General features: G+C 34.6%; 1 protein-coding gene across 1 annotated transcript in view; it reads right to left on the bottom strand.

Annotated features, from left to right (window-relative positions):
• UBE3C (ubiquitin protein ligase E3C) overlaps window positions 1-21,231 on the bottom strand; it is a 75,770-nt gene that overhangs the window by 36,681 nt on the left and 17,858 nt on the right. Inside the window, exons 7-15 of the mRNA XM_069859306.1 lie at window positions 19,316-19,469; window positions 18,356-18,576; window positions 17,893-18,047; window positions 16,362-16,549; window positions 9,276-9,362; window positions 8,415-8,572; window positions 7,636-7,868; window positions 3,367-3,471; window positions 2,171-2,258 (exon numbers count right to left, since the gene is read on the bottom strand). Coding sequence (XP_069715407.1) covers window positions 2,171-2,258; window positions 3,367-3,471; window positions 7,636-7,868; window positions 8,415-8,572; window positions 9,276-9,362; window positions 16,362-16,549; window positions 17,893-18,047; window positions 18,356-18,576; window positions 19,316-19,469 — 1,389 coding nt within the window. The remainder of the gene's footprint in view (window positions 1-2,170; window positions 2,259-3,366; window positions 3,472-7,635; window positions 7,869-8,414; window positions 8,573-9,275; window positions 9,363-16,361; window positions 16,550-17,892; window positions 18,048-18,355; window positions 18,577-19,315; window positions 19,470-21,231) is intronic.

Here is a 21,231-nt window from a genome sequence, read left to right as displayed (position 1 = left end):
ATATATATTCATTTGGGGCAGGTTTCAACATTGCAAGCCTTTGGAATTTTTAATAAAATGCTTATCTGTGAATGCCCTCAATTTACTTAGCAAACATTTTTAATTAAAGTCAATGTATGCAGCCTATTAAGCTAAGGGTTAAAAGCATTTTAAATAAAAAGTGCACGTACAGCAAAGGTAAACTACTACATGACTTCGACAGTTCAATTATTCCAGTCAATTACTCAATTTTATCTGCATTTCTCCATCACAGCTTCTTTCTCTAAAGAGAAATATGGGATGGAGTCATCAATACAGACAGCATTTAGAACTCACGAGTCTACCATTTAAGTAAATGAAAAAGCACAAATAAACATGACCATATGTGATTCAGCAGTACTTTCATGCTAATTGGCTTTAACCCATACGGAGTCACGAGGGATTAAACAAGTCATGTGCATGTTGTTACCTGCTTGTTTTCACACATTCGTGTTTGACTGCACGTTTTTAGCCCGATTTTGTATGAAAACAAAGTTTACGCAAACACACTGTGCCATCCTTCCTCAGCATCTCACCTTCAACACACTTCTTGAGCTAACCAGCTGAATTTTTAACTTTCACAGAGGATAGGAGATTAAAAAACACTAAGTTTTGTGAAATTTTTCAACTGCATTGAGAAGAAAAATTCCTTTTGTCACCCAATTACCAAAACAGCAAGGAGAGCTCAGTTATCTGCTTTGGTAAGTGTGTAAGCTTGTTGGATAGCCAGCTGGCAAAATGAGGGCACATAGCTGCTCCCCACCAGCCACAGCATGCGCATTCCTTATCCACAACTACCCAGACCAAGGCAACTAATGAAACTGAGGGAACTGATACGCTTTCGGGAAGGAAGAAAAGGGAGAGAGCTCAAGATACTGTACACATGAGAGGGAGGAGACTAGCAGACTAGTAGCACAGGGAGAATCTAGAAGTAATAAATATGAAACAGGTCTGACAGTGGAGAACATCCAGAAAGTACAACTGTCAAGAGCCATGTAGGTCAATGGAAGAAACAGATTACCTGTGTAGTCCCTATAATCACACAGGATACAGGCCTGTTGAAGCCTGGCAATTAGTTTTTGCTAAAATACTTGCTTTTAAGATTTTGTGTTATCAATTGCTTAGAACAAAAAAAATTCCAAAGATAGAAACTAAATTGAAAAAAAAAACTTAATTCAAAATTCTGAAGAGTACTTACATTGGACCAACTAGCTGTTAATGGCAACTAGAGTAACAAGGTAATCAAAGTAAACTTATATCATCATAGCTATTCGAATAAAAAATAAGAAATTGTTTAGCTTCAACCCTGGACGAAGCCCTTAATTCTGTCCAACTCTATGGCAGGATTCAAAGGTTACAAACTTCTCCAAATCATCTACTGTACCTGGCTAAGATATATTCAAGCAAATATCACATCTTAAAAGAGAGCATGAACTCTTGTAGATGAATAATTTTGTTGCTTAAGGGTCCCATTTTTCATTCATTATTAAAACTGAGTGATTGAATTATTATTTTACCTCAGAATAGCAACATAAAATACTACAACAGTGAAGACACAAAACTAAATTACTGTACATTTATCCTGACGGTGGTCCAGTTCTCATCTTTCTTTGGGAATTTCAGAGAGTCTAAATATTTTGAGTAATTCAAGGGGTTAAGTTTCTGCCTTATCTAGATAGAGACAATATTTATTAACAGTAATTAATACTTATTATGGTACCTAAAGCTTGTCTGTTATAGATTCATATATAATAAAGAAGTTTCTTTAAAGGATATAGTAAAAGCAAAATTTAACATTTTCTATCTTCTGCAACTTCATTAATTTTGCATGTTATGCAACTGCCTTTTATATATATTAATAAGCATATTTTAACACATTTCATTTGTCCACCTCATCACTTCCCCTCATCAGTGTCTGCAGATGCTTGAGGAAAACTGTTAAGTATTCTAAGGACATAAACAAAGGTGTATACAAATATACATTTTTTAAAATATCTCAAATAAAATTATGAAAGACTGTTGTGCTTTTGGCTATCATTAAGACTTCTACGCAAAATACTTAACTGAGCTCTATAAAAAGTCAATTTTCTTTGCAAAAGGCAAACCATTATTTTGACTTAGCAAAGCAAAAATTGCATAGACAGTATCTTACCATCCAAAGTAGACTGCAATGGTCCTATTCTTCCCATTCTTCTGACCCTCCAGACGTGTCTAGCAGAGGGCACGTAAAGCTGTGTAACCTAATAAATTAACAGTATTTTACTGTTAAACATTATCTAATTGTATATCACAATTTACTATTACACAGTAAATACAAGAAATTGTCATGTCTGTGACTGTGTTCAACTGCCTAAGTACCCTCATTTATAATCCCTCCTCCTTACACTTGTGCCTTGAAGCTTAGCAGCAAAATTAACAATGCAGTAGAAAGTCCGTGTATCATTTAAAAATACCATGCAATGTTACATTAAATTCTGGTATTTTAGATACTAGAGAAGCTGAGTTTGAATTTTGAGAGGTCAAACAAATTCTGTTTACTTTTTACTGAGAACCAGGTTAGAGTCACAGTTTAAGACCACTACCACTTGCTCAATGGCGTGCAGGCACTATTTCCTAAGAAGTAGAAAAAACTGCCACAGAGAGAAATACAAATCTTGACAGAAGGCAAGCAAATGTGCAATCATCAAAAATAAAAAGAAGAGTTCACTGTTAAATATTCCATGAAAAACTTCCAGCTGTTTAGACACCTAATATTGCAACGTAGTCTACGTGAGGTGTAACTAGCTCCTAGAGATTCAAGTTCTCAACGATTCAAAGGAGGAACTTGCACATTCATAAAAGTGTTTTCTTTTGCACACACATACACACTTTATAAGCTCCAATATATTTTTCTTCAAAAGCTCTTACAAAAAAAAATTAATTTCCAGGCAAAATAAGTACAAAAAATGCTACTGAATTTTATTTTGGAAGAGAATTTTGAGGGGTTTTTCCCCACTATGGAACAATTCTTTTATTTAGCATTTTATTATGAGAAGTACTTAAAATAACTAGAAACTAAAATGCAAAAAGTGTTACCAGATTTTCCATTCTCCTCTGCTATAAATGCAGGTGACTTAAACTGTCACACTATAAAGTGTGTTCTACTTTACTGACTGGAAATGTGCTTTAAAATAAAAGATTCCTAACAGATTCAAGACTTTCACTTCTGAGAGAAGCAGCATAACCTTGGGTTTTAAAACACACTAAATCCATACAATGCCAATAACACTGATAATGTTAGGAATCGAACACTTTACCATTGAAATTTGGCACCTGTAACGCTATGTGGAAAAAGGATCTTGCTCCTACCTTATCTGCTTTAATGTTTTCTTGTTCTGAGAGCCAGTGATTTGGCGGGCAGAAATTTCTCCTTGTATCTCTAGACTTCAACATTTTCACTAAGTTTGTGATGACCTAGGTGTCAGAAACATACATTCAGTATACATTCAGTACCGTGAATAAAATCATACAATCCACAAGTAAAAACTTCAGAAAAATCCTTCAGCAGTGCATGAAATTGTTACTTACATTTAACTTATAAAAACTTTATTTTATACTTCAATACCTTAGAATGCAAGTAAGTAATTGTGGATCACTCGTAAGTAACCAAAAAAACTGGCTTATTAAAGTCTCATTCCAAAACCTTGTAACTACAATGACCTAGGACAACCTTTTATGCTAATTCAGGGAAGACTAAACAAATAATTACCAGCATTAAATTACTTACTTAAAAGAAAGTAATACCTCATCAGGTCATTCATATAATGATCTTTATTTCTAAAGATTTCTATTTCTTTTTTGCTTAAACAGGTTCTCAGAAATTAAACGTGTGACTAAATACATGGTTTAGAAGTGAGAACTACATAGCTATTCTTTACCACCTCTCATAGCAAAACTGAGATTCTGAAGGATCAGTTCGATTAGTAGGTTTTCTTTGTTCACAAGGGTAAAGATTCTTAAATTTCAGTGCATCCTTTTCAGGAAAAATGCTCCAGAGAAGAACGCAACTTTTGCTTGCCATCTCAAGACAAAGGTCACAGGTATCCCTAGCGAGCATAAGATCATATTAGGTGCTCCTTAATGGACAAACTTTTCAAGCACCAACATCAACTCCAGAAAGTACAAGAGAGGGCAGAAGCATTAAACTGGAAGGAAAACGTAACAGCGAAAGTTACATCTCTAAAGTACACGAAAGACTGACTATTTCTGGTTACTGCATTAACAACCTAGAGCATTTCCAGCTGAAGGTGCCTCAGAACAATCATATATCTAGTGATGGTATCAGCTCACCAAACACTGAGGCAATTATCCATGTAAAAAAACAAATGCTACTATTTTTAAGGGGAAGGGCCTACATATGAAAAAAGATGTTATGGGCTCCTTTTATTGTCAATTAGTACCTTGTCAGCATTTTCAAAGCTGGCAAGAGAAAAAATGATCATCCCATCCAGAAGTAGCTACTGATTTACCAAATGAACTGTACTTTCAGAGTTCTTGTCTCTATTAAAACAGATTCCAGCTCAGTTGTATATGCTGTATGTATAAAACTTAATTAAGTGGAATCAATATTAAATTACTAGCCTAAAAGACAGTACCACTACTATACTGAAAACCATCTCTTTTGCAACTTAGAACTATAGCACTTGAAAAATGAATAGAAAAAAACATACACACAGCTTTTCTGAAATAATCTTTATGAAAGACAGTTATAATGCGCAGATGTCAATAGTAACAAAGTTTAATGGATCTTCTAAACGATTCTGCGTCTAGATACTATACCAAAGACCTTTTAAGATCCAGTTTGTAAAGTAATGTCTTGAATAAAGAAGAACGCTATTAAGGGAACCGTCTGACTACACAGGAATTTTCATCACCTTGCCCTTATAAAATTCAGTGCAGGTTAGATGAGTCACTGAAGCTATGCGGTCCCATTACCACTATACTTAAAAGAAATTAAAAAAAAAAATTAAAAAAAAAGGGAGGAAGAAAAAAAAATCAGAAAAAATTATCTACATGAAGACCATGCTAATAACGTATTTTACAAGAAGACAAAGAATCCTTAAGGGAAGATGAATCAAATGCGGTGGGACTGGAGTTACACCTATACAATGAATGGGTCCTGAGAATACCTGCAATCTAAACTCAGGACTCCTTTGCAATCGGAGGTATACATTTTATTGAAAGGAAAGACCCACTTCAATAAATAATATTAAAATGGGGATTTCTTTCCAATAAAGCACAAAATGCAAGTAAAATTCAGAACTAAAATTCAACAGAAATAGCAGCTTAACTTCAAAGGATTATCTCAAGATAATGAAATAATTCTTCTATTTGACAAAACACATTTTCATGTACTCATAACTTCAGACCTCCTATGAAATCTGCAACAGTCGACTACAATACGCAATATTACAGCAAGCCAAAAAAGGGAGATTCTACTGAATAAAGACATTTCCAGATGTAAATCTCACCATTCCAAAGACCCCCAATCTCCTAGCAAATAAACACATCATTGTCAGCAGTCTCACTGTTCTCAGATTTACCATTACCTTGCAGAAGTAAGGCCTATATTTGCACATACATCCAGGAATGTATTTTGTTAGAAAGCAATGGCATGGAAAATACACAATACAAGCATGAGAAATTGAAAGAAAAAAAGACAAATTAAAAGCATAGATGATAAGGAAGGAACGTGCCTTTCCCTGCAAGCCGCCAGCAAATGCTTTCTAAGATAAATCTCTCATGTATTTGACGTAGTGTACAAGAAAGAAAGGTATTTTCTACTTCAAGATCTTATATGTATGATTAATTACTTAAGCTTTGTTCTAATGATTTGGAAGAAGATATTCCTGCCTGCTCACTAGCAAGAAGCTATTTTGAAGCCCCTCTTGGGAAAGACCCAATAGTGCATACAGTTGCTTTCTTAATGAGCTGAACTTCAGCTGTGTTGAATTACTAGGTGTAAAAATATGTATCTGAAGGAGCAAACAAGGGAAGCTTTGTTATTTAGCTACTTTTTGTGTAGAATCAGAGCCATCAAGATACTCTCAAACTTTAAATTTGTAATTCACCCAATGGAGAACAACCTTGGCTACTGAAAATTTAAGATTACATCAAGTTTAGACAGTTCCACTCTAAGTTTAATTCCTGACTGCCAACATGGGACAGAGTAATTTGAGATTTTACATCAAATTCACCTGAAATGCAAGACATTTATGAAAAGATTAACTAAATATTACAAACTAAAGAGAAGAAACAGAAGATGGTGTGATATAAACTGTATACATAATAATACTCCTGGCATGTCATCCTTCTTAGAAAAATAGACCTATTGAGGTTTTCACTTGTGACCTTTAAATTGAAAGTTTATTTGGCAATTTAAAGACAAGTAATTAAATTAAATTGTGCAAACATATATTAGATCAATCTGTGCAAATTACAAGTTCAGTGGTGCATTAGGACTGTATTCAATGCAATCAAAACATTATCAGTTACTCTCACTGCTATTAATGCTTATGGTCGTAAGTGAAATGTGTTGTAAAATCAAGCAGAATAGGCTGGATAGAGGCTATCTTAGACTTGTAGAATGAATAAGCATTCCTTAATTAGCCCATCAGGTTAAGTGCAAGCCTTAATGGGCCTTTCCTAAAGTCTAGCATGACATCTTTCTCCAAACATGGCCAAGAAGAAAGTTCCATTAGCAATATTAATACAAGCTTAGTTGATCATTTTCATTCAATTAACTTCTTTCAATTAAATAGATAGCTTGACAAAAGCAGTGATAAAAGACCTGAAGGGACAGCTGATGACTCGAACTGAACATTAGTGTGCGAGAGGTCGTCAGTATTAAACAGACTGTAAATCTAGCATTCAATTTGGAAAATGCATTTCTTCTGCTCCCACTTCTTTAATGAGCAATTTTAGCTGACTAGATGTGTTTGCTGCAGAATTTTCACGACAAGTCAAGTATTCCTTTTTTTCGGCAACAGTTCTATTAGATTTTGTCCTGCCAACATTTCCAGCCTCTCTTAACTCATGTCTTAGGTAGGATGACATGGATAAAACTATCAGAAATACACTGGTAGAGATCCAGAGGGAGCATACATTAAGTCTACATCTGCTAAGCTGGATTCACGATTCCATCAGTATTCCAGTAAACCCAAAGAGAGTACTACCAGCATGGTACCAATTTAGTGAAGCCTCTGATACAGAAGTACCTAAATAAGCATATTATTCCATGAGAATTTCACACCTGAAGTTATAACAACATGCTTAAGTACCTTGCTGCATGGAAGTCCGGGTTAAAATCTGCATTCTATACAACGGCTTTTTTATAAATAGGATAAGGAGGAAAATTTAAGAGTTGCCGGAAGGAAAAAAAAAAAATTGTTACAGTCCTCAGAATTTATATTACTCAAAGTTTAGCATATACGCCAAAAAGCAACCTTCCCAAATCCACGTTCCTTATGACAATTATGTTGATTATAACCAGAGAAAATTACACGTACCTGCTTTCAGAACTGCAGCAGCAGCCTGAAAATTTTATTTAAATATGCTCTGAAAATTGACACGATTTACCTTGAATAATTGAATCCATCTTTTTTGTTCTGTCTGTATACACTGCTGCATTTCTGTATTTTTTGTTACTCCAACGCTTCTAAACGCTGCAACATATTCTTCACGAACTTCTGGTTTTGTTTCTGGGTAAGCCAACTTTATGATTCCTAAACACGCATCTCGAAGGCAGCGTGATAATATTACAAGCTCTTCTAGTGTAAAAGGCATCATTGATGATTGTCTTTGACCTACAACTACATAAAACACAACTTTAAATTTGTTTAAAAACTTTTTCCTAATAATTTTTTTATTAAAAGCACGCTTATTTCACTGGAACAGTATTATTCACACACAAAATCTAAAGGTAGAGAAAAGAAACATCAACCAAAAAGAGAATGGGTAAACATTTATAAAGGCAATCAGGTCTTGTTGTTGTTTGCAGTCACAACAATCTTAATTTCTCTTATGCTCTTTTGTGATTCCTGCAATGTTATTTTTTTATATTAGAGTTCAGTCCAGAAGAACTTCACTCACATGAAAAATTATCATGATTAAAGAACCTCCATATCAGACCCTGTACAGCTGAGTTCCCAAGGTGCAGACCATCTATTTTCCCTCTTTTTCCTAAATGCAATCTCCATGAAAGAACCAGCTGACAACTGTGTGCTCAGGGGACTATCAGCAAGCCAGCCCAGAAGAGCCCTCCCCACAGATGTCAGCAAATCACTGCCTAGGGAACAATGTGGTCTTACACAAAACCATTTTGCAAAACGTTGCTATTTATTATGCTTGAAACTCACCTTCTATTGGATCACCAAAGAACTCATTATCATGAATAGAAATAAGTGAATGACTAAACAAAGAACTAAAAAGGTAGAAGAGAGGGATAATTCGACTAGAGTCTTCTAAAGACATTGGAGAGCCTCTTGAAATCACTTGAAGGAGTGGCACCATAGACCTTAAAATATAAAATGCAAAGTTAGAGATGGTTAATTAATTACTCTAAAAAAGTAGTAACTTCAGCATCCTATCAAAAAAATATTTATCAGTAGCTACTACAGCAAAGTAAGGATGGCACTCTGAGTTTAATTACTTCCCATTCTTGCAAAATAAAATTACTCTTTCTAAGTTCTTGTCACTATAGCTTCTGAGTGTCTTGATGATATACAAACTTCTGCGTTAACTATTACAGACTACAGATACTTTTTGGTTTAGAACAGAGACATGAAGCAAAGACAGAAAGCAATCTGCATGTCAGCACAGAACAGATCTCTAGGTCCAATGCCTCAGTTCCTGGGAACATGCTTCTGTCACCATCAATTTCTTGACTAGTCAAAGCATGCAAGATAAAACTCACATACTTGGGATGAAGTAGTTGGAGGTCCAGTGTCACATTGATGCTAGTAAGCATTTTAAGAACTGCAAAACATCCATCTTATTTTAAATAAAGATTTTATTTATTTACCTGTAATTATTCACAACTGACCATTTCCCAAGATTTTGCTCAGTTTTATAAAATTATAGGAGCTAAGTAACCACTAACAGTTTTGTTTTCAATCATCTTCCATGACCACTGTGATATCCCCAATTGTCTCGTTCTTTTTCACTAGATGCGCTCTATTTTAGCAAAGACTCAGTTTCAGAAATGGTATCATACATACCCTGTAATCATTCGTGTAGTCATTGAAGATATCAAATACCAAAGATGCCTCAGGAATCTGGCATTAAAGGCTAAACTATAAAGAAGCCTGCAAGAGGAAGTTCAAATAAATTTTGTCTTCCAAAATACTGTACTCATAAAACACAGTGCTTCTATAAGAACTTTTCTGTCAAGCATTTCTCAAACATTAACAATTTAAATTTATTGTTTTAAGACAGAGGTTCTTATTCTAATTAAATGTGGTGAAAGTCCCAAAGCTGAAAACCAAGCATATAAATCCTTATACCTAAAATACAGTTTTCATTAACTCAGCAACAAACCAAACAACACAGACCCAAATTTGCAGTATTCTACAGAATTAAATAAAAATAACATACACTCTGAGTTATTTATCTGGGATTTTTTAAAATTCTAATACAGCAAACCACACCAAATTGCTAGCTAACAGGTCACTTGTGTGGTTCTTCTGACAATTACAAAACAGAAATTTTTGCAAAAGTAAATTAAAATACCTTTACACTAGAAGCAATTATTGATTTAAAATTATGTAGCTATTTTACTGTTATATTCTGCATGGTAGACATAAATATAACAACCTTAATGGAACAATGTCTTTGAGGATAGCTACCCATACACGTAAACTAATCTCTCTATAGACAGAAAATGGTTTACACACCTGTAAAAATAAAAGTGTACGTTCACAAATGAGTTATATACAGGACCAACTTTAACCACATTACTTCAGACACGATTACGACATGATAAACTTCTTACAGAAATATGAAACAAAAAGCTTCCTGGAATTAAAGGATCTCTCTCAATCTATTTTTTCCCCTGCAGGAAGCAACATATGTGATAAAACATCATTTGAAACAATTCATGTCTTTTAGGAAACCAAATGGGATCTGACTGACTAAACTGACATTTTTCAGATACTGAAGAACTATATTCAGTTAGCTATCCTAAATGATAATTTCCTAGGTTGCATAGTTACTATTAGAATAAGTAAATTAAAACAGATACTGAGGTCCATAGAGGAGCTCTCAGAGGTCAACAGCATCATAATATCAAAATTTCCTGCATTCAAAAGGTAGGAAGATTGGAAAACAGGAGCGGGAAGGGTAGACAAGAACTGCTGCTGCCTGAAAAAAACCAGTATTTATTACAGACCACAGGGATATAGTAAAATTTGCCAGATGGCAAAAGGAAAGGAAGTACACATTACAGAGAAAAAAAGTAAAGTATCAGTAAACACTTACAAACATTTGAAAATGGTTTGGCTTAAGCAACAACTCACTTAAAGACAAAACCAAAAAAAAACACAAGAAAACCTACATGCAGAATCACAAACAAATACGCAGAAATATGCCTCTGGGTCCTCCCTACTGGCTGCTGAAGCCCCCACATGCCTTTTTTTTTTTTTTTTTTTTTGCTATGAGTGCTCTTTTTTCACATGCCAGTCACACAGACAAGGAACTGTACAAGGATAAAATAGCATTAGGAAGGGCAAAATTCATCATCAAAGGATAGAGTTTCACACGTACAGGGAGTTTTGGAAACATGAAAGAATGCAGAAGAAAGGAAATTAAATATTAGCAACCACTGGCTTGCAGCGTGTATTTGCTAAAATACCACCCCTCTTGTTTCAAAACCCTTGAATTTTAAATAGACAGCTTGGTACTCTTAAAAAGAGCTGGGAGCTTCAAACATTGCAGAGAAGTTGCATGTTGGTGATTATTAATAAATTTCAATAATGTCTGAAGTAACTGCAGCTAAGGCCAGTTAAAGATCTTAAAGTTTTATTGTAAAACTAAGCTTAACTTCAAATAGGTGGAATTTTTGAAAAAATTAAACTTGAATTTGATACATGGGAATTTTACTTCCTTCTAAAGCCACATTATTTTGACATTTGGGTGGAAATTACGCATTATCATTTAAGAAAAGGCTTATTATATCTAGCTAATTCAGAATAAGGATTTGTATTTTAATGTTTAAACATGTGAATTATAGCTCAGATGTCTTGGTTTCTGAAATGAGAAATTTCCTCAGTGACCTTCAGTTTTCAGACTCATATTTGAAATGAAAAGTAATTTGGCACAGTGCCATTAGGTCTCACAAGGCCTTCCAAGTAAAAACTTGTTAATTTTACAATCATCCCTGGAAATTATGTAATAGTTTTAGCAGAAATGAACAAACATTATGGACACTGAACCTATCATAATGTAATTCATTTTTTCATTCTAGCACTATTCAGCAATAATGAAGGGAAAAGAAGGACAAACCTTAAGAGCTTATAATAATAACCTTTGTCTAAGTTTTAGCCATTTTTATTCCATATCCGTGATTCAGGCAGTCAATTGTAGCAACCACTATATTTCATGGCCCGATTCCAGAAATGCTAGATGTATTCAACTTTCACATTTCCCTTCCCTGAAAATCTAGTTAAATACCAAAATGCAAATTTGGTAGAAGATGTTATCATACAACCTATTTTGTCAATATACCTATGAAACACAAAGCAGATGAATTCATGAATTTTATAGGTTCCATACTGTTAGCAGAAAATCAACAAGAAACTGCAAGCTAAATACAGAAGGGTGAATTACGCCATGCAGTACAAAACTTCTACATCACCGAATTCACCTGAAATACAATCCACTGTGACCATAATGAGAGCAGAAACAATCTACTGCCAGTCACTCCAGGTATAGAGAGTAGAAGATAACAATTGTAGCAGAAAAAAAACAACCCACAGGGAAAGGAAACATTCAAGAATTGGCTGTACTAAAAAGTTACAAAATTTTTGGCTACACATTTAAAAAATACTTGAAAAAGCCTAAAAAAATTAAATTTAAAAAAAATGAAAGTAAAAAAAAACCCCACAAATATCTTTTTAGAATTAAAATAGGTCAAAAATTGCCTCATTTTCTGTCTTTTTCTTTGGCAGAAAAAAGATGTGCATCTGGTAAAAAACAGCATTTCCAGGTAGAACTACATTAAAATGACACAGCAGAGAATAATAATTCCTAATAAACTGTAGCACATTACAGGGATAGCTTATGTATCCTAAGGGCTAAGCACTATCAATCCACAAAGTTTAGAGATCAGTTAATGTAAACCCTGAGTGTCCATACAATATCGATCACTTCTTCCTTTCAAGAAAAAAAACACGCACATAAACAATACAAATAAAAAAGATTAGAAATTACAAGAATTTGCGTAAAAATAAATAATCTAACTGGGGGGGCAGTAATTTTCAATATTTGCACTCTCCTAAAAACAAAATAGCTAAAGTTTAAATCTCAGGTTTTCATCCATCCCATCTGGTGTTCCTGCATTTTCTTGAAAAATCTCACTGCATACCAACCACCTCGTCATTATGAGATCATTATATGTGGTTTTATATAGCTGATTCATTAATAGATTTTCTATAAAGTTCAATACTCAGATTTAGCGCTGTAGTTTGGGAGAAGAATCATTTCTCAGCTATCAGAAAGGATAAGCTCCTTTTAAGTGGAAAAATGCACGCTGTCTCAGCCACAGGCTATGACAGAGTTAACAGAATCACTGGAGTGAACGTAAGTATCTGTTTTAATCATCTCAAATTGAATTACCTGCTCCCAAAAGTAAGTACATAACAATCATCTATTTAGAACGTTGTTTCTCTCTGTAGGTATCTAATTGTCCACAAAAGCCACATGATTTATGTGTACTTGCCAGAATGGTATTTTGGGTACCTCTGGCGTAAAATAAGTGTCAAATTCCTCCTGCGCAATGGGACAGATTAAATGACCCATTAAGCTTAATTTAGCTGAGGCACCACTACAAGTTAATTAGTTAAAGGCAAGATTTTCAGTCTAGGTCATAAATTGGGCCCAGTTTCCCACTGAGACCATTTAAGTTAATGAAGAGAATACGCTAGAATGAGAGGAGCTCATACAGCCTGTGAAAGGTCACTGCTGCCAGGGCAGTGGATTTTGGCACTTCAGAACTGCAAGGTGTCACAGGTACGAGACAGAACGCAAAGCCATCGTTAAATGAACTACATCACTCTCTAGGCTGCTTCATGCTTCTGCTTCTCTTCATATTGAACAAAGAATATGAAGCAAAGCTTAAAAAAATGTAGAAACTCCATATGCAATGGTTCTGGTTTTAAGAAAAACAACAGCATAAGAACATACCTAAAAGAACTACTAAAATAGCCCTACGTAAAGCCTACAAATCTTCAACATATGTATGAATACAGGCTGCTCATCTTACACCAGAACGTCAGCTTTCCAAACAATTTTCAAGGACAGGTTAAGATCAGCAACATTACGCTAATTAAACAGTAGTAATGTACAGTCACTATGAAACTGTTAAACTAAGATTAGCAATTACTCTGGGGCACTAACCAGACGGCTGATAGTGACCCAGTACAAGCAGTTTCCGTTGCTATTTAATATTACACTGTAGTGATGACCTGAGGCCTGTAGTAATAAATTACATCTCAAAGTGTTTCATACTAGTTAAAAGTATAGTTTGATGAACAAAAGTCTTGCAAATCTCTTTATAATGAAAACTACAATGCAAGACTCCTGTTTTCTCTTTTTTTTTTTTTTAATAACTGCATTCGACAATATATATCAGCTTTACAGTGAAAAGAAAAGCCCTGCCACTTTGAAAACAATTACGATTCCTAACAACTTCATTACAAACAGGATTTTATTCTACAGCTCTCATCTGGCTTACAGAACACAAGCTACAGCTATGGCTTCCCAGTCTTGCAGGGTCTTTTCTTCAACTCTACAGAATCAGAAAAGAACTGCTAGAGGCTAGCTCCTGCTACTCAAAAATATACTGACTTTAGGTATGTTGTTCTTTCTCCCTTGGTCTATGTTGCAAAATCAAAGAAATCACTGAGCTAACGCAGAAACGCTGATGTTCCTAACACCATAAATCATCGTCATCAGTGAAATCAAAGATGTAAATGAGCCACCAGAAGAAAAAGCGTTCAGCTTTAATGGAAGGACATAAGCCTATATTATGAGTTTCTTCCCTGTTTCCAAGAAGGGAAAAAATCTCAGAACTATTAAAACAATAGAGATATTTGTCATCACCTCCCTTCCAAAGCCTGTGTTAGGCTTAGGCTGATTTTCTTTAGAGCTATTGAAAAGTTATTTACAGTTATTACTCTTTTTTTTTTAGCATCCCACTTTGCAAGTTTTTTTAGGTCTTTAATTATAATTTTCTATTGCAGTTGTAAATGCTGTTAAATATGCAAAATCTTTGTAATAACCTTTTTTATCTTTTAAACTAATTCACTTAGTAGGTTTGCAAACAGAAAATAAAAGAGCATTTTTGAACCCTTAGAATAGATTAAAAGGAATTCTCAATAAATTACTTCTGCTTAACTATTTCTGCAGTTTAATTAAATAAAGCTTACTCAGAATAATAAGCAATTTAAAAGTTAGTTTCAAAACAAATGAAGCATCTTTCAAAAGACTGTCATGTAATTTTATAAAATCATTTCAGCAATTAAAAAAGTCAAATAACAATTACAAAAAGTGGAAACTCGTGAAGGAAAATCTTTTTTAACTGTCTTTTGAAATGGCACAATGTTTACTACCTTTAAAACAAGCATCACCTGTCCTTTTAAAAAAAACTCAAAAAAAAAGTGTAGAATAGATGCTTGGTAATTTCAGCCAGGTTTAAAACGCACCGACACATATCTTAGTAATCTCTACTACTTATTTCTAAAAATCAGTAACTTAAGCTATTTTGGAGCTATTCAAAAGTTAAAATTTATAAATTGCTCTCTGTTATAAAATAGTGCATAAAATGTTCATAACTCGTGAATTTATCCACTGCGTAACTAGCTTGTTATAACAAATAATTGCAAAATCCCAATATGACTTCTCAAAGGAAATAGATGCCACACTGACACAATTAAAGTTCTGTGTGACTTCTTTATTCATTAAACACCCTGTTCCACACAGTTCACCAGCAAACCTGAAGTCAAAGCAGTGATGCATTTAAACTCAGTAATTACTATCCAAGGAAATGTACTACTTGTAACAATACAGCGGGCATACTAATTCAACTGCTGCTATGATCTTCAGCTCTCACATCCTGCTCTAACGCAATTAGTCTACAAAGAACTAATTACCCTAATCGAGCAATCACAGTTTCAATGACATCTTACTTCCTGTAACAGCTATAAACACCACTAGGCTAAGATAGCACCTAATTAGTTTTCTGTATCACTGTTTACAATGCAGTTTGAATTGATTATGTTTACAACATTCCCTAAATACTTACTTTACTACTAGCAACTACATACTTATTCAAAACTACCTGCACCAGAACACTGTTAATACTTATGGGTCTTAGTCTGACGACAAAAAGTTCAAAAATTTTCTTCTGTTGTTACTGACATTGTGGTTTGCAGTCTTTGTAAAAGAATGCTGTAGAAAGGAACGAGTCTGTTTTCTCTGTCTCGGGTGCCAAAGTCCTTGCCAAATAACAATAGTGATTTCAACAGTCAGGAATCATTTTAGTTTCTGGCAACAGAGATTCTGGCTATACATTAAAGAGAGCAGAGAACACGCTGGTTTCTGTGCTCAACAAGCTACAGAGACTGTGGAATCCATATCGCTGAGAAGTATTCAAAACAAGCTAGACAAACTCCTGCTAGGATGACACTTAACACTGCCTCTGAGCAAGGGAAAGGATAAACTCCTTTCAAGAATCTTTGCAAGCCCTATTTCTGTATGATCTTCTGATCACAAACACTACCTGTTCCACAGTCCTCAGTGTGGTGAAGGAGTACTAACTTATTTGTGACTCACTAAACAAACCAAGAGCACACAGTTTTGTATTTGACATGTACTCCATAGAACACAATGAGAAAGAAGAAAAATGAGAAGCAGAAAGAATCCACTCTCTGGTTTGCCTGGAATTATTTAAAAGCTGAAATTCTTATTTATTTCAGCTGATAAGAAAAGAAAACACAGAAAAAAACCACACAAGGTAAGTAAGAAAAGTTTATCTAATAAAACCAATTTTAGATGTACTGCGGTTCAACATCACCATTGTTTACACTTGCCTGACTTTTGGCACCATCATTCGGTGCTGTACCATTAGCGTGTGGCAGATTGATGCCATCAGCGTAAAAATCTCCTCACTAGCCGAATCTCTCCAAACCATATTCAGTAGAGTGTTTGTCTGCTGCTTTGTATCCAATTTCTTTAGACACTCCTCAGTTATGTACTGAACTGATATTCTCCCATCACCCTACAAACATATCAAAGAAAAATTTGCTTTAAGTCTTTTTAATGATCCAGTATGCCCTTTAAGAAAAAAGAAAACTTCAGAATTTTACTAGAACATAAAGTTTTCTTGCACAATAATTAAAACATAAGCACATATGCATATCCCAGTAGCATTCTTAGAAGTATCAGACCAACTGAAATCCCTAGGGTAGGCAACCGTTGGGTTCTGGCATTGATCTTTTCACTTAGATTAGTGGGAAAGATTCCCTTTAATGTAAGCATTTCTGCAACAATTGGATTAAGTCTTTTATTCACACTGTCTCAATAAAGATTTTGGTAATGGTAACACAGTGCATGTAAATATGTCCACGTAAGAGATAACGTGTATTCCCCAGCAGTATGGCTCTATAAGAGGCTACACTCCATACTGATGTCTTAAAAATGCTGCATCTTTCAGAAATGTATTATCACCTTACATGAAATGTAAGTAGGTATTATAGGAACAGTATCCCTTAGAAAGGTTTACAGAGAAAACACCAGGAAGCCTGAGAAGGCCCAAGAGGCAGAAATCTAGAATTCCTCACTCAGTGTGGGGAGGCAAAACAATCTATGAGACTTTTTTAAAAAAAAAATAAATCATAAACATGGTGATCTATCACACATTCCACAAGGAAAGACTACAGTTTGCGTAAGCCCTTCCAGTGGTACTATCTTTTCAGAAATTATTATATAAAGAAACTGCTGAATTTACTTCTCCTACTTCGTTCTTCAAAGCCTTAATTTGAATGTTAGCAGGTCAAAGTTAGCATGGATTAATTTTCCTGGTTCAAGTTTAAACTGCAGTGAAAAATTCTATTTATAATATAGTCTCTATATGGTATTACAGAAAGCTCTGAGGGCTTTCATGGTAGTGGATATATTTAAATACAGAGCTACTTCTACAAGGTAAAGAATGTAGCTGAACTTGTAATATGTTCATGAGGAAAAAAAATGAAAACATGTAGTCGGAAGATCAGATTGGTCTGCTCCATGACATTTTAGCATCACCATCAACTTCAAGAGTAATACACTTTCTGTATAACAAAAGTTTAAATAAGAGGACTCAAAACACTTTTTATTAAATAAAAGCTCTGTCTTTCAGCAGACACACTATTTGTACTTTAAGATTTCTCACTGCAGTAAGGGGTTTGTTTTAACGTAAGCAACCGGTTTCCTTTGCATACAGTGAGCAGCCATCTACTTTTAAGAAATAAACATGCTTCCTTCTACACGTAGCTAGAACAATACCAGACTTACAGTGATCATGTTTTGGCTTAGATTTGCTGCTGCTATAATACCAATTCAAAGTAATTCTCTACTGCTTACTGGTGTAGCCGTCATTTTACTGATCTCTTCATCCTCATCTTCGGAATCACTGTTTGCATCTTGACAGCTTGTACCAGCAGTAGACACAGGCAGCTGAGAGAGAAAAGTCTGGAGAACCCTCAAATACACAAGAAGTCCTTCCTCTGACAGGGATCCTATAGCACACACATTGAGATAAAAGATCGCCAGCCAGACCACACTGAACTATAAAATATATTTTACCAGAAATACCCAACCAAAACCCATTATTACAAATCTCCCCAAAGGATGTGTATTTTTTAGTGAAAGGATAAGAACAGCTAATAAAGCAGACCCCTCCTACACTTCCATCAAAAATGTCCTTTTTGCTTGGCAATGAACCACATTGTGGAAATAAATATTATTACAGTTATGTATTATCAGTTTTGTTTTCCACAAAAAAAAACACCAAACAAACAATGAATTGGTCACTCAGCTTTCTCACCCAAATATGTTTCTCCAACTGTTAATACAAAGTAAAAAAGCCATGGGGCTTGATCACCACTTCTTGAGCATCCACTTTCTGCTAATAATAGTGCATTCAGAAAAAGTTCATAAGGGAAAATGGTCTGCACATCAGCAAGCGCTGGAATGATGAAATGGAATATCTGATCTGTAAAAGGTGCTGCCAGAAACTCCTCTGTGAAGGCTGCAAAAATCTGCTGCCTGAAAGGAAGAAAAATTGTCATTATAGAAAATACAAGATTTCCTACAATTATATGCATGGAATAACAGATCAATTTGCCAGGTTGAACCTATCCATCAAGAAGACTGTGCTAATAAACCACATTTCTCACTTTCTCAAAAATTAACTTCTTGTACTACACCATTTCCTTGATGATCTTACATGTAATTTTATCCTTTAAACTTTATATGAACTCACAGAAAACTAACTTGAAGTTAAATTTGTTTATAATCTTGAAATTAAAAAAAAGCACAATTAGTCTTTTTCCTCCAAAATAATACTTCAACGCAAAACACTATCACATGGGATACAGCCAGTTTGATTTTTTCCCATCTTCTACATACTTGACTTTTTGCTTGTAAGCTATGACTTAATTATTTCTCTCCATAAACCTGAGCTACTCTGTCACAAACTCTAAAATTCTTTTCATCTACCCTTAGCTCCATCTCTGCTCTCATCTAAGCATTTCCACAACTGTTCCCACATATTGTGATACTTGCCATTCTCTATGTTGCTTATTGTAGCCTTCAGCATTTTACTGCCTTTTTCTTAAACACATCTGAAACTACATTGTTTAATCAATGTACAGCATTACCAAAAAAAAAAACTATTATTGCAAATAAATCAACAGACTGCAGTGAAAAAATAGCTAGAGACTCTACAACAACAAACTGTGCACCTCTGACAATAGAGAACATACAAACATCTAACATTATTTACCTTGCGCCTTCTGGACAGGAGCTATACATAAAGTGCAATGGCTTCAGAACATTCTCCAGAAGTATTTTTGCAATAGGGACTCGAGAAACATCAGAATACTCAATACTTGAAGGAAGCTTATTGTTAATTAACAAATAAAGCGACTTGTAGTAGCCTGCAAAGAAGAAATACCACTTTTTACATACAGAATTCTTTTTCTTCTTTTCCATATAAAACAGCACATATACAGAATATTAACTAGAAAAACACTTTGCAGTTCACTGCATGACTCTTCATGCCACATTCACATAACAGGATATACCAGTAACCTCTTTCAAAACATTACTTTATAAAATCATAGATAACTTCATTCAGAGTCAGTTTGATTTTCAAAGACTGATTGCTCCTGCTGATGATATTTTTTTAAGCAATGACCTATGAGAAAGATGTTTTCTTTTCCTCTGAGTGACTCCAGTCATGTTTGACACCTGTCCTTCCACCCACTCTTTCGGAAATTACGACTATTCCCCTCTACTCTAAAACACAACTGCATCATACTGGGAAGAGTCCTGTTAGCAGAACGTCTTGATTCTATAAATATCTTGCCTCAGCAGGCTGAAGAATACAATTACTGTTTCTGAAACAGGGATCTCTCAGACAGTAATAAAATGTGTTATCACCCAAGCCTTAAAGACATATGTAGAGGGTAATCTGTTTTTGTCTTACTAAAGTAGAAATGGAATCAAATGATTTCACACTTTAAAACCAACTTCCTTTTGCCCAATGAACTCCTAAACTAAGATGCAAGTTCCACCACTACAGGAACCGTGCATAGTGTCGCATCATTGAAAGGTTCAATCTCAGACCCTTTGTTGGGGAGTACCGAGTGAGAGATACAATGCAACAGGTGGAAGTCACCATAAAGGAATAACTTAGCAACATCAATGAGACACATGTGGAAGACAAATTACATGCAAAAGCATGTAACAATAAAAGTTGATTACAGATTACTTACAAATTAACCATCATAAATTTTTACAAGACAGAACATTTGGAGTTGCACACAACTACTTCTTTTTGTTATTATAAAGTGATCAGGAAGCTGAATTTTAAAAAAATATTACAATCCAACATCTTGATAAACTTTCACGTATCAGTCATTGGGATCGAATATTATACTAAAAGAACAAATATATAAGTATTTTGGAAGATACATAGTAAGTAATGAGACAAACACAAGTACTTCTACAGTTATGCCTAGGCAAGTAGAATAAATGTCATCTGGAGTAATTTTTTTATTACTCTATATAAGTATAGTAAAGAGTATATAATAAGAGTTATTTTTTTCTCATAGGGACTTCAATATGGAGAAGCTAAAACCAAATCCTTCACAACAGGGTAAGATAGCCAAGTCCATTTAACATAATTTAAAACTTACAAACATATAATTATTCCAGCAATTAACTAACAAATTGGAAGGTGTTCTTTTTACGTTTTGTACCAATGAAGCTGGATTGGGGATGTTTATTTCACAATGTTTTTTCTCCCCATCCACAAGTCTTGCAAACTCATGCTACCGTATCAGAAAGCCAAATTAATTTTTTGTGTATCTCCAGAGTAATAAAGTTTCTCTGTGGCAAAATATAATTTTGGTGATAACTACACAATTCATTAACTTCCAGTGTGTTTGCACAGGTGTAACTGATTGCAGTTTAGCAAACAGTTCTGCTGATGATGGTACAGGGGAAATAAAAGCTGGGTCTCCGTCTCTTTGCTAAGGTGTCTCTCATCTTAGCAGGATGAAAAGGTCATGTCAATTCGCAATAATAATGAACAGTAGCCATTACAGAGAACAGTACTGCCAAACATCAGCCAACTTTCACACAAATAAAACTTACATCTGCCATGGTGTGTGTGCACACGCGCATCAGTTTCTG

Source organism: Phaenicophaeus curvirostris, chromosome 6, assembly GCF_032191515.1.
Source record: "Phaenicophaeus curvirostris isolate KB17595 chromosome 6, BPBGC_Pcur_1.0, whole genome shotgun sequence".
In the NCBI taxonomy this organism is placed as follows: Eukaryota; Metazoa; Chordata; class Aves; order Cuculiformes; family Cuculidae; genus Phaenicophaeus; species Phaenicophaeus curvirostris.
Note: the sequence above shows the minus strand (reverse complement) of the source record. Positions and strands in the feature narration are given on the sequence as shown.